Source organism: Cimex lectularius, unplaced genomic scaffold, assembly GCF_000648675.2.
Source record: "Cimex lectularius strain Harlan isolate CLEC.00 unplaced genomic scaffold, Clec_2.1 scaffold180, whole genome shotgun sequence".
NCBI lineage: Eukaryota > Metazoa > Arthropoda > Insecta > Hemiptera > Cimicidae > Cimex > Cimex lectularius.
Genome location: NW_019394226.1, coordinates 1,115,385 through 1,129,532, shown reverse-complemented (window position 1 = coordinate 1,129,532; position 14,148 = coordinate 1,115,385). Strand labels below are relative to the sequence as shown.

At 40.7% G+C, this 14,148-nt stretch overlaps 1 protein-coding gene and 1 long non-coding RNA gene across 3 annotated transcripts; both read right to left on the bottom strand.

Moving 5' to 3' along the window:
- Positions 1 to 374: 374 nt before the first annotated feature.
- On the bottom strand, positions 375 to 2,735 carry LOC106668081 (pyruvate carboxylase, mitochondrial-like). Its single transcript, XM_014396505.2, has 6 exons — positions 2,395 to 2,735; positions 1,628 to 1,868; positions 1,320 to 1,566; positions 1,011 to 1,255; positions 451 to 747; positions 375 to 380 (listed from the first exon to the last, which is right to left on the bottom strand). The coding sequence occupies exons 1-6, from the start codon at positions 2,625 to 2,627 to the stop codon at positions 375 to 377; spliced, it is 1,269 nt and encodes a 422-aa protein (XP_014251991.2). The 5' UTR covers positions 2,628 to 2,735.
- A 325-nt stretch (positions 2,736 to 3,060) lies between these two features.
- Positions 3,061 to 7,132, bottom strand: LOC112128335. Of its 2 annotated transcripts, none has more exons than XR_002910950.1 (5): positions 6,965 to 7,132; positions 5,204 to 5,254; positions 4,798 to 4,954; positions 4,620 to 4,733; positions 3,061 to 4,382 (listed from the first exon to the last, which is right to left on the bottom strand). It is a non-coding gene; the product is annotated as an uncharacterized LOC112128335 (long non-coding RNA). The 2 variants fall into 2 exon arrangements; XR_002910949.1 differs by having other exon boundaries at positions 3,064 to 4,382; positions 4,620 to 4,719; positions 6,965 to 7,126.
- Positions 7,133 to 14,148: the final 7,016 nt, after the last annotated feature.

Sequence of the window (14,148 nt, the reverse complement as noted above, 5' to 3'; positions counted from 1 at the left end):
AAAACGTTTTCAGGTCAGAGATGTATATGTTAAACAGAAGAGGCGATAAGTGGCCTCCGTGAGGTACACCAGAGAAGGCATGAATTTCTTTGGGTATGTAATCGTGTACTTTTAGAAATTTAATTCAGTTTGATGAGAGGTAGATTGTGAAATGATTTAACCAGGTCAGTGCATTCATATTGTATTTCCTTTTAAATTAAAAAGTACTACATTCAAAAGTGTAAAAATTTATGAACTCAATGGATGATGGACTAATTCCTATAATTTTCCATGAAAATTTGTCCCCCCAAATCAATTACATTTATAATTCTGTACCTTCTTAGCTAGATATTTCTAGAAACAAAAATGTCAACGATATGTCAGTGTAATGTAATTTACAGCTATAATAAAGAAATAAAATTAAAAAGGTTGGCATAATTATAAATTGTGAAATACTAGTTACTTTAGAAAAATAATAATAATGTAAAAGTTTATAATGTTATAAGGGTGAACAGCTTTATTTTCAATAGAAACAAGCAAATCTTCGCCTTCTACTTTTTGTCCGAGGGTGGCATTAATTGCTTTTATTGTGCCTTCTAGAGGTGCTTGCACTATCATTTCCATTTTCATGGCAGATAGAACTACAACTGCATCGCCGGGCTTGACTTTGCTTCCAATCTTGGCTCTTATTTCAGTGACTGTGCCTGGCATCGTAGCGCTCAGTTGTCCTTTCACACCCTTGTCGGCTTTTGGGTGGACATGGATTGACTGAAAAAATTAATATTTTTAATCAGTTTTATTATATCTAGTTTCTTTGTACCTTAGCTTTTTCATTGTCATGAATAAAAAACATGAAAAAAATATGATGTAATATTAAAAAAAAAATTATGAAAACAGTCATTTCATCTTGACTGGGTTATTATATTTGCCAGTTCACACCCTCAAAATGTTAGTCAATTTTCCATACCTTCAAAATGGTCAAGGGATGAAATGATGTGTTCAAAAAACAATGAACCAAAAGATTCATTCACCTTTATTATGTCGCCAAGGATAATATTGGCTTCTGCGTACGCCTTTTTCACCTCTTCAAATTTTTCACCTAAACCAAGCGAAAACGCTTGAAACTGTAAGTTTGTGTACTGGCCGCCTGGTATTTCATTCTGGTACACATCCGCGTTACCCGACTTCATGGTTGCAGTACATTCGAAAGGGGCGTACAGCGTTCTGGCTTGTTCCCAGTATGCTGAATACTCTGATTCATTCCTAAGACTAATCCCTACAAAGAATATTTTAAGGAAGTCATGGATATCTACTAGATCAGAAAATACAGCTTATCAAACCTGTGTCTGATGGGGTTCCTTGAAGCGAAGCGATTACTGCGCCCATCGAAGGCTGTGATGTGATGCCTGACATTGAATCCACAGCTACATTGGCATCAGCACCGGCTTCGGCACAAGCGAGCATTGAAGCCACGCCGGCTCCACTTGTATCATGAGTGTGTATATGGATGGGAATATCTGGGTGTTGATCCCTTAGAGCTGAAATTAACATTTTAGCCGCTTTTGACTTCAGAAGCCCAGCCATATCCTAAAAAGTATTATAAATAAATGTTAACTAATCTGTTTTAGTTAAAGGTTAGGCTATTTACTTTAACAGCTAAAATGTGAGCCCCAGCATTCACAAGCTCTTTTGATAACGACTTATAATTCTGCAAGTCGTATTTCTTCTGAGTTGGGTTTGATATATCGCTGGTGTAAGAAGTAACTGCTTCGATAATGCCTCCTGCTTTTCCTACAGCATTCATTCCGAGTATCAAGTTTGGTAAATAGTTCAGCGAGTCAAATATCCGGAAAACATCCATTCCAGATTTGACTGCTTCTTTGCAAAACCTGTTGTCAAAAATAGAAAGACTATTTTACAATTTTCTCTTAATCATGAAAATTAAGTAGAAATAAATACTTGAAAAAATTATCAGAGCCTCTTAGCCACAAGAGTTAGGATGATTGATTTATTGAAAATATCTCCATATGTTGCACATAATTTTCCGAATCTATATTCCATTGAGAACTGGGGTGAGGCCACATTAGATGTAAGTATGAGATTCCTGCATGAGAGCCCTTGGGAAAGGCTTGAAGAATTGTGCAAAAGAACTCCCAACATACCATTCCCAAATGCTACTCCGAGGAGCAAATGCAGTTGGGTACACCAACTACCCAGACAACATCATTTTCTAGTATTTATTTCTAATTAATTTTCATGATTAGGTGAAAATTTTAAATTGTCTTTCTATTTTTGACAACAGGTTTTCTGAACAAGCAGTCCAGATTGGACTACTTGTTCGCAACCCGTTGTCAGAAATAGAAAGCCAATTTTGAAATTTTATCTAAATCATGAAAATTAAGTAGAAATAAATACTTGAAAATGATGTTGTCCGGGTAGTTGGTGTACCCAACTGCATTTGCTCCACGGAGTAGCATTTGGAATGGTATGCTGGGAATTCTTTTGCGCAATTCTTCAAGCCTTTCCCAAGGGATCTCATGCAAGAATCTCATACTTACATCCAATGTGGTATCGCCCCAGTTCGCAATGGAATATAGATTCGGAAAATTGTGTGCAACATATGGAGATATTTTCAATAAATCAATCATCCTAACTCTTGTGGCTAAGAGGCTCTGATAATTTTTTCAAGTATTTATTTCTACTTAATTTTCATGATTAAGAGAAAATTTTAAAATAGTCTTTCTATTTTTGACAATAGGTTTTGCAAAGAAGCAGTCAAATCTGGAATGGATGTTTTCCGGATATTTGACTCGCTGAACTATTTACCAAACTTGATACTCGGAATGAATGCTGTAGGAAAAGCAGGAGGCATTATCGAAGCAGCTACTTCTTACACCGGCGATATATCAAACCTCACTCGGAAGAAATACGCCTTGCAGAATTATAAGTCGTTATCAAAAGAGCTTGTGAATGCTGGGGCTCACATTTTAGCTGCTAAAGTAAACAGACTAACCTTTAACTAAAAAATATTAGTTAACATTTATTTATAATACTTTTTAGGATATGGCTGGGCTTCTGAAGCCAAAAGCGGCTAAAATGTTAATTTCAGCTCTAAGGGATCAACACCCAGATATTCCCATCCACATACACACTCATGACACAAGCGGAGCCGGCGTGGCTTCAATGCTCGCTTGTGCCGAAGCCGGTGCTGATGTCAACGTAGCTGTGGATTCAATGTCAGGCATCACATCACAGCCTTTGATGGGCGCAGTAATCGCTTCGCTTCAAGGAACCCCATCAGACACAGGTTTGATAAGCTGTATTTTGTGATCTTGTAGGTATCCATGACTTCCTTAAAATATTCTTTGTAGGGATTAGTCTTTGGAATGAATCAGAGTATTCAGCATACTGGGAACAAGCTAGAACGCTGTACGCCCCTTTCAAATGTACTGCAACCATGAAGTCGGGTAACGCGGATGTGTATCAGAACAAAATACCAGGTGGCCAGTACACGAATTTACAGTTTCCAGCATTTTCGCTTTGTTTAGGTGAAAAGTTTGAAGCGGTGAAAAAGGCCTACGCAGAAGCCAATATTATCCTTGGTGACATAATAAAGGTGAATGAATCTTTTGGTTCGTTGTTTTTTGAACAGATCATTTCATCCCTTGACCATTTTGAGGGTATACAAAACTGATTAACATTTTGAGGGTCTGAACTGGCAAATATAATAACCCAGTCAAAATGAAATGACTGTTTTCATTTTTTTTTTTTTTTTAAATATTACATCATATTTTTTCATGTTTTTTAATCATGACAATGAAAAAGCTAAGGTGAAAAGAAACTAGATATTGCCACATTTGATGTAAGTATGAGATTCCTGCATGAGTGCCCTTGAGAAAGGCTTGAAGAATTGCGCAAAAGAATTCCCAACAGATTTTGCGAACAAGTAGTCTAATCTGGACTGCTTGTCCAGAAAACCTGTTGTCAAAAATAGAAAGACAATTATTGACAACACAAAATTAATTAGCAATAAATACTTGAAAATTATGTTGTCTCGGTAGTTGGTGTACCCAACTGCATTTGCTCCTCGGAGATGTATTTGGAATTCTTTTGTGCAATTCTTCAAGCCTTTCCCAAGGGCACTCATGGAGGAATCTCATACTTACATCAAATGTGGCACCGCCCCAGTTTTCAATTGAATACAGATTTGAGAAATTGTGCCACATAAGGAGATATTTTCCATAAATCTATCGTCCTAACTCTTGTGGCTAAGAGGCTCTCATGGGCGTCTCTAAATGTTGTGTCTGTAAGAAGGTGCTGCTTCCTCGTTCTAACTTCTTTTGCATAAGCACTCGGCCCAGTTTTCTTATAAACGTCTTACAGCCCGGGTGGTGGCAAAGTTGCTGTTGGACAACATTATTATAAATATATGGCCTTTCTTATTATCTGTTTTATATTTTAATCAGGAATAAGTTATTTTTTAATTATATTATTTGATGAATTTAAAACATTTCTATCGGTTAAAGCCAATTTTTTACATCAAATTTCATCAAATCTTCCCGTGAGTGAGAGATATCACTTTCAAGAGAATCAAGTGAGACATATGTCAATAATGTTATGACATAATTTAGATTTCTTACCTGTAGGAATTTTCGGGACATTTACTTCAATTTTTGATGGGGATAAATTTGAACATCGCTCCATTGACTTTCTCCCAATTCAGCACAAGCACAAAATACCCTGACAACAATTTCCTTTGATGTAAAGAACAATTTAACTTTTGCATTCAACTTTTATTTAGAAAAAGAAATCTCTTACCTCGATTGGCCACTAAAATGTTTTTAGTCGGTCTGTATTCCACTTTGTAGTGGGAACTTTGTCTTTGACTCATTGTCCATCCGATGTTGTGACTAATCCTCGTCATTATGTGGTACATATTCTTCAATGCGGACAGCATTGTAATATATCAAATATTCTAAATATAAAACAATTTACTTTCAATCAGTCTTGGTAGGTACATGCTATTGAAAATAAGCACTTCAAACGTATTGTTTTAAGATGCATTTTAAATAATCACAAAAAAATATGAAAAGAATCAAGCAAATTTCTAAGTATCATTTTCCTATACGTTTTTCAATTTTGTTTTAAATTTGATCTGAGATTAAAATTGTTCATTTAAAAAATACTTTATATAATTTATTTTACTTAACATGTATTTACATACCAGTAAAGAAGAAAAGATTTTCAAGCTGACAAGTTGATTCAGTTTTCTTGCCTTCAAACAAATATAACTGATTAGAAATTATATTTTTTATTTAATGATATTTGGAACTGAATTTTAGTATCCATAGCAATTGTACATCTGTTACGCTATGGTGATGCAAAACTGCTTTATTATTTTCTATTTAAATTGTATATTTCCCGCTTCAAAAATTCATTTCTCAAATGCTATACCGATTAATGGTTTGATGACTGAACATAACAATTAATATGCTGAGATAAATTTTTAAAATTAATATCATGAGGTACTTGAATAATTATGTTATAAAGTATATTTAAATAAACTTTAATTCTCTAAACAGATCACAATATAATTTTAGTAAAAACGTATTTATAGTTCCTTTTTCTTATAAATAAAGTACAGAGGAATAATTAAAGTATTATATATTTAGTTAATATATTTTATGAGTATAAACTTAAAAGAATTTCTCCATTACTTTATTAAATTACATTTATATACATTCTTTGTCTTTTACTTATTACTCTGCAAAGCATAAGGAAGAGGATAATTATATCCATGGGCGAGAACCGAGGTGGAATTCTATCATTCCTATTAGTGTTGGTTGATGATCACAAACTGCTATCTGATGAGGGCTTTGCGTGGGATATGCAGATGACCTGCCAGTTGACAAAAACAGAGGCTTTACAGAGGTGGTCAATATTCACTCAACAAACCATACGGTTCTGGAGCCGGTGTCTATGAAAACAAACCAAGGATTTAAGTTCACATAAGCCTTGGACAACACACCTCTGTTTAGCAGATAGAGGCTGAGGCTATGGAAGACTGCGCCGAGGAGATCAAAAGGTTGTGTATGACCAATGAAATAATAGCAATTTTCTCAGACAGCCAGGCAGCAGTAAAGTCCAAAGCTGTTTGGGATTGCATGAATGCCAAGTCAGACTTTGGGATTAACAACAACGTTACTCTTGTTTGGTATCAGTTTAGACAGGGCAGAGGATTAATGAACAGAATGATAAATTAGCAAAGGAATGATCGGTGAGGGAGTTGAGAGGTATTTGCAGTTATGTATGGCGGTGTGAGGCAAGGAGTTGTCCTAACCCCTTAATTTTTCTTTGTTCTTCAATGGCCTCCCCAGACTATGCTGTGGAAGAGTATGAGTAAGGGAGGATATTGTTCACGTTTTTGCCTATTATTTTATTTTTATGTTGATTATCTTATGGTAATCTATCTATACTTTTCATATTATTTGGAATCATGCTACCTTGGTTTTTTCTCATATGTAATTTTTAAGGAAAATTCTGTTTGGTATAATGATGTAAACCATTATTATGGGTTCAGCTTCACATTTGGCATACAAGTTTTTTCATATTACCGAAAATCAAGTTCAAAAATCCAAGACATCTCATTTCTTTTGAAAATCATAAATTAATCCGTAAATGCTTGGAAATAATTGCCTTCGGTTTAAGAGTTAAGAGTGTTTATTATCATTTTTTTTTCTTTTACTCATTAATATTAAACCTGGAGCTTTTTATAGATCTACATTCATTTACATATAATAGAGGAATAGAAGAATTTAATAGCATTGCAATAAAGAATATTTTAGCGGTACTTATTATTTTGTTAAACAGATTTTCCTTTTCCTATCAGTCATGAAATGTAAATGTCAAATTCGCTATATTCATTTTCATTGTTTTTATGCCATTTCTAGTGATCTGTACTGTCTGTAATAATCTAAAGACATACCTGAAGTTTAGAAGTTAATTCACAACTCGGCAAGCTGATATAGTTTAGTTAAACACAATTTACAACAAGTACAACTGTAGACACAATATTTCGATGTCAAATAATATTTTTAAAATGAATTTTCATCACCTGGTAATCATGTTATCACATGTGCACTTTTCTATATCAAATTGTTAGGTTTTTTTTTAAATAAATAAATAAAATAATAAAAGAAGGTGTGGGGCAGGAGTATTTGGACGTGGAACGAAATACTCAGAACCCATGGGAAGAAACACCAGTATCTTCCAAGCTGAGATTCATGCATTTGAAAGATGTACCCAATTCAATCTAACTAAAGGGTAGAATATAGCTATCATGTCAGATAGCCAAGCAGCCATCAAAGCACTAAGCTCAAATACCATTAGTTCAAGGATGGTGCTGAACTGCAAAACCAAATTAAATGTATTAGGCTCGCAGAATAAAGTCAGCCTCTGCTGGGTCCCAGGACACATGGGAGTATTAGTTCAACAGGATACACCTAGTCTATCTAGAACAGTGTGGGATCTCCTAATGAGTAGTCTGGCATTGGGACATATACCAAAATGCTGGAAGGAAATAAGGGTAATTTTCTTACCCAAACCGGGCAAGGCCTCATATCAATTACCTAAATCGTACAGACCTATAAGTATATCTTCTATTTCCATAAAAATTATAGAGGAAATTTTAGATAGATATATTAGGCATTGTGTTGGAAGAAGGGGGTATCCTTAATTGGCAACAACGCTCCTTACCTTTTCTAGTTCGCTGGAACCTGTTCCTTCACGTTGACTCCCTGACAGAATATGAAGAAAGATTAAATTAAACTAAATTAAATTAATATGATATACATACATTGGACGATAAAGTTAATTTAATTTACATAAGTTGAACAATAAAGTGACCTGGCCAGGGTCACTAGATTAACGAGAATAGTGACAGACTTATTACAGAAAATTAATCAAACTATACAAAAAACTTGGTTTTAAATGTTTTTCGCAGTAGTTAAAAATGAAGAGAACAAACACTTCAAATTAAAATCTTATTAGAAGACATGAGCAGCCTAAAGGAAAGATCTGACCTGTGAACAGCAAAATGATGTGCGGCGAAGAATTGCAGGCAACGTGATTCCACAGTGATGAGAAAACAAATAACTTCGTAATCCGGCGGGGTACTCGTAAATTGTAACTTCGATTAGAAATCGAGATCAAAAAAAGAATTAAACAAACGCATTCGTCCACTCTCAAATACTAACTGGCCAGCTGGACCCCGAGACCTTTTTTTCATCTCCATGAATATTTGAACAAATAAACAAAATTTAAAAAAAAATGAATTTCTCTTTCTTAATTCTTAATTCTCTCTGGCGTAAACAGGCATGATTGTGGAATTAATACAATGATACATCCCAATCAGCATGCCTGTTTACCAGAAAAATCATTGGAAACTGCCTTGCATTCACTGATAGGCAGGATTGAGAAATCGTTATTTAATAATGAATAAACGCTAGGTTGCATCTTCGATATCCAAGGGGCATTTGATAATGCTGATACTTCTTGCATTATATACATGCTAATAATCATTTAGTCTTATGAACCAAAAAAATTACACCACAAAGGTTGTAACTTATAGAAAATTAAACTTTTCAACAGTCCTCGAATTTTTGTTTGTTGTTTCAGTGTTATTGTTGGTTTTCTGAAATAAGGTCTTGAAATCCGGGAAAAATGAAAAAAGTTGATGATCACACCACTGTATAGGAGTACATTTTTGTCAATCTGGAAGTATGAAATTCAGTGGCAAAGTGAGGTGGGAGTGTCAATATTACTAGTATATTAAAGGCTTAATATTGATTATAACCAAGATAATGTATAAAATAAAAGCTGTTTATAATTTTATGTAGTAGCCATCAACGGTCCTGACCGTAGCTACTCTGATATGCCCATATGGTGACTGGTGGTGACACCAGGATGCGAGCTCGGTCCGTGCCTTGGCCACCCACGGACCTTCCTTGTTGCGAGTCATCGGCTGTCCAGTTACCGTCTCTTTTAGGGACGGAAAACGGGCCGATCGTCTCTTCGGCCGCCATTCAACGATCAACTCAGAACTGGCACGGACCAGGGGAATCCGACTGCCTAATTAAAACAAAGCATTGTGATGGCCCTAAAGGGTGTTGACGCAATGTGATTTCTGCCCAGTGCTCTGAATGTCAACGTGAAGAAATTCAAAAAAGCGCGGGTAAACGGCGGGAGTAACTATGACTCTTAATTTCGGGTACACAGCGTCGAGCTCCCCTTACGGACCGACGATGGACAAACGCTGCGACCGGACATAGTCGTCACTAATCAAGATGAAGTACATGTACTAGATCTTGCAGTGGCATATGAATCTGGCGACGCGCTAAGCCGTGTGGTGGAGGCAAAGGGCGAGAAGTACATGGTGCTTCGCGCCGAGCTCCAGGAGCGGTGCCAGAAGCCGTATTTCACGGCCAAAGGCATCGTGATCGGGGCACGTGGGGCAATTCCGGGATTTCAAACCTCCCGAGGGTGCTCCTCACCATGTCGCTGATCGCCCTGCGCTCTTCGCTGGCTATCGCGTGCGATCATATGGACAGGGACAGACGCTTTGGGCTACCTGTCAGACATGAGCCGGCCAGTGAGTTGCCCCAACTGCCCCCCGGAGGAGACTGACCACGGCGAGGAGATGGACCCACGACTGGACCAAGAGGCGGTGTTGAAGAGAGGAGCGGCCGTTCTACGAGGACCCCAGTGGAACCCGGAGGACGACCATGGTGAGGACACCGCTGACGGACAAGAAGTACCCTGGGCGACCGCCCAAAATATTTTAAAATGCCTTATAAAAAAATTAAGGTATAAGTTGCTCTCGGGCGGTCGTACAGTGAACATCTTGTTTTCTCGCTCCGTGTTTTAAACCTGTATAGTGGATTTCTTGTGCTTCGGTAATTGACTTCGGCTTGGATTTGGACTTTCTCATTGGACTTGCTTTCTGGCTGGTGCGTCGGGCTATCGACTTCGCTCGCTGGACTTTGGTGTTCTCCCTTTCTGGTTTTGGACTTGGCTGTTTATGGACTCGCGCTTTCAGATTATTCAGTTGTGAGTGTTTAGTAGTGAAGTGACTGGTGTTTTGGGATTACTTTTACTGGACTTGGACATACGTAAGTTGTGCTCTTTTATCTATTGTATTTATGGAGACTGCGGTGGCAGTCGTGATGGTTCCATGCCTAGGCATGGTGCCTCTGAGGAGCTGATTGGTAGTGGTGAGGCATTATGGGGAACCCCTGGAGGTGGTAGGAAGTGGACTCACCTCTCTCCCTCCATTTTGGAGGACTTACAGGATGGTGAGGCATTGGATTTGTTGGCTAGGATTAAGGCGATAGAGGAGGAGATTAAGGAATGGGTCTCTGACAAGAAAAACTGTGGCTCTTCTGCAGCGAGGTGGTTTTTAATCAGAACTGGGGGGATGGTTGATGTGGTCAAGGAGTCTGTTGGCTTGGTGAGGACGGCTAAGACAAGGAAGGTCCAGAGAGGAATAGGTTTTGAGTGGGAAGTTGAGGAGCTCAGGAAGGAGAATTCTATTTTTATGGATAAGATGGATGTGCTGACGAGGACTGTCGAGGAACGAGGTAACAGATTGGAGTTCCAGATTGGCCAGAGGAATAGAAAGGATTGAGAAAAAGGTCGGTGAGGGAGAGGTGACTGGTGAGGAGATGAAAGGAAGGAAGTCGTCAGGTGTATGACGGAAATGGTGCCGAAGATTACCAGAGAAATAGGTAAAATTGTGGTGGTGGAAATTGGAAGGATTGAGGAGCAAGGAGTCGGGCGTGGTAAAATTCTGGGGGAGGTAGGCTAATATGGATAGGGTGTATGAGTGTCTGTCTAGGGTACATGAGGAGTCGGTTGAAAGGGATTTGCGCTCTGAGGGAAAGTTGGATAGGCTGGTTGAGTCGGCGTCCATCTCAGGAGGTGGTCAGGGGATGGAAGTTGATCTTGGTGAGGGTGCTGTGGCTGAATCCTATTCTGGTGTTGTCAAGAGGAAAGTCGGGGGTGTAACTGGTTTTCTTGGTCAGGGGGTGGCCAAGAGGAACGCTGTGGTCCTTCATCCCGTATCGAATTTAGGCATTGAAAGTGCACAGGCTGCTGAGGAACGTCTGGTGGGTGCAATTAATCCTCGTGAAGAAGGTTGGGAAGTTATTAAGGTTCGACGTAGGAATGATAAGGGTCTGGTGATTGATGTGGCGAGGCCTGAGGACTGCACTAGGATCACTGAGTCGGAGAAGGTGAAGGAATTGGGTTTCACGGCGACTGAACTGAAGAAGCGACGACCAAGGATGGTCATTAGAGGTGTGCCTGCTACTTCTTCGGTGGAGGATGTGAGGGATGCGGTGCGTCTTATGCTAGGCTACACTAAGGAGAATTTTGTGTTGTCCTTTCGGCTTCTTTTCAAGATGGGGCGGTCGGAGCTTCGGACTAGGGCTTGGGTGGTTGAGGCTGCTCCCGAGGTGTTTAGGATACTGATGAGGAAGGGTGCTGTGTGTATTGGGTGGCTGTCCTGCCAATTTGACGAATTTTCTGCGGTGGTGAAATGCTTTCGTTGTCAAGGATACGGACACACATCGAGGCTTTGTAAGTTGGCTGCTAATGCTTGTGGGCACTGTGGTAAGGAAGGTCATGTGAGGAATGCGTGTGCTGTTGATGTCTCTGAGGTGTGTCCGACTTTGGACTGGCATTTTGGACGGGATGCTTCCCATCCTGCTGGGGTTGATGAATGTCCGGAATATGCTAGGCTGTTGCGGTGGGCTGTTGTCAACACTGACTATGGAGCGTAGGTCTTGTTCTGAGTGTCCGAGAGAGTTTGGTACGGTTACTGGGCTTGGACTTCATGTGAAGAGGTCTCATCCGGAGTCTTTTAACCAGAGGATTAAGGTTGAGAGATCGAGAAAGCGGTGGAGTGAAGAGGAGCTTTGGCTTTTGGCTAGACATGAAGCCGATCTTATCCAGCGTGGAGTTCGTGGGTTGAGCTTATGAGGTTGTTTCCTGAACGGACTATCGATGGTATTAAGGGAGCACGCAGGAAGCAGGATTATTCTACCTATCTGCGGGAGGCCTGTGATGTCAGTGATGTGGTACATGTGGTGAGTTCTGGCCCGCGGGTTGCTGAGGATTCTACGCCTTCTTCTGCGAGGGAGCGCATGTTGCGATCATCGTATTCTGACCTTGACAACTGTGACCCGTCCTGGAATGGTCTAATGCTGAAGGAAATGATTGGGTTGGCTTTGGCAGGGCAACGATATGATGATGTTTTCAGCCTTTGGGTCGAAATCAAGTTCCCGCCAGAATTGTCGTCGCTGCCTGAAGAGGATTTTGGACCGCCTGCTCAGAATACTTGTGACGTGCGCCCTAGGTTTTGTCCTGGGAAAAGGAGGGATCGACGGACGGCTTTCGCGAGGATTCAGGTGCTCTGGCATCGGGATCGGTGCGCTGCTGTGTCCGTTGTCCTGGATGGTGATCGGTCTGGGTGTGAGGTATCCATGGATAATATGGCTGAACACTGGTTGCCCGTCTTTCATGAGAGGTCAGTAGAGTGGACGTGTGGCGATTGGAGGTCCGTTCGTACAGAGGACTTTGGTGACCTCATGGACGACTTTAGCGACGATGAGATACGGTTGTCCGGTATTGATTTGCGTTCTGCTCCAGGTGTGGATGGGGTTACATCCTTGATGTGGTCTAGGGTTCCTATTTGTATTAAGAGGACTCTATTTAACCTTTTTCTGTTTAAGTCTCTTGTACCACTATCGTTGTGTTCCGTCAAGGTTACCTGAGTGCCAAAGATTGAGTCTCCTCGGCTGCCGTCGGACTATCGCCCTACAGCTGTTGCATCAGTGATGGTAAGGCATCTGCACAAAATTTTGGCAAGCAGGTTTGCACGCAGGTTTCCTTTCATAGGTCTCAAAGGGGGTTTTTGGCTGGAAGGGATGGAGTCGCTGAGTCGGTTATTCTACTTGACAGGGTTTTAAAGAGTGCCACCACTAAGAGAAGAGAGCTGCACCTCGCCGTCCTGGACATATCAAAGCCTTCGACTCGGTTAGCCACAAGTCGCTGTTGGCATTATTGGGTGCTCGTGGTCTTCCTCTGGAATGTCTTCAGTATATTGATAGGATGTATTCTGTCAGTGGTGTGGTGTTTGGGAAAGGGAACAGTGTCCACAGGACTTTGGTGCGGAGAGGTGTTAGGCAGGGCGATCCCCTGTCACCCCTCCTGTTTAATGTTGCGATGGACTTTGTTCTGGATTGGCTACCTAAGACTATCGGGTTTTGGATGGATGGTTCTCGGGTCAGCTCCATGGCCTACGCTGATGACTTGGTGCTGTGTGCGGCATCCAGAGGGGGGATGAACCTCTTATTGGAGTCAGCTGTCGAGTCCTTGGGCCAACTGGGTCTTCGAGTGAATGCGGGTAAGAGTAGGTCTCTGTCTCTTGTTCCGTCTGGGAGGCAGAAGCTCATTGGCGTGTCTGCTGAGGCTGGGTTTTGTATTGGGGATGTTAGATTGCATCCCTTGACTGTTGTTGATTCCTTCCGATACCTTGGAGTTGATTTTGCCTATAACGGAATTCTGCCTGGTGATGTTCTGATTGAGGGACTGTTGGAGAAAATCGATGCTGCTCCACTCAAGCCGCGGCAAAAGGTGATAATTCTCGGTGACAATTTGCTGCCTAGGTTTCATCATGCCCTCGTTCTTGTGGGTACGGCTCCAGCATGGCTTCGTGGCTGGGATGTGATGATTAGAGGCTATCTGAGGAAATGGCTTCATCTTCCGCATGACTCTCCCAATGCGTTCTTTCATGCGGCTGTGTGTTTTGGAGGTCTTGGGGTCTCAGGATTAGAGCGGCGCTGATGAGCTTGGATATTGGGACGGATGAACAGGTTCTGTATTCCAGGAATGATGCGAGGAGGTTGTTGGCAGACAAGCTCTACAGTATGGTCGATGGCCGTGACCTGCTGCGGTCTTCTGATGTGCCTGCTTCGACTTTTTGGCTCAGGAATGATACTGCTGTGTCATCCCGTGAGTATGTGCAATTTATGAGGATGTGGACGGGATCACTGCCTACCAGGATGAGGACCTCTCGAGGATCGCTGAGGGCGGTGCGACCTAACTTAT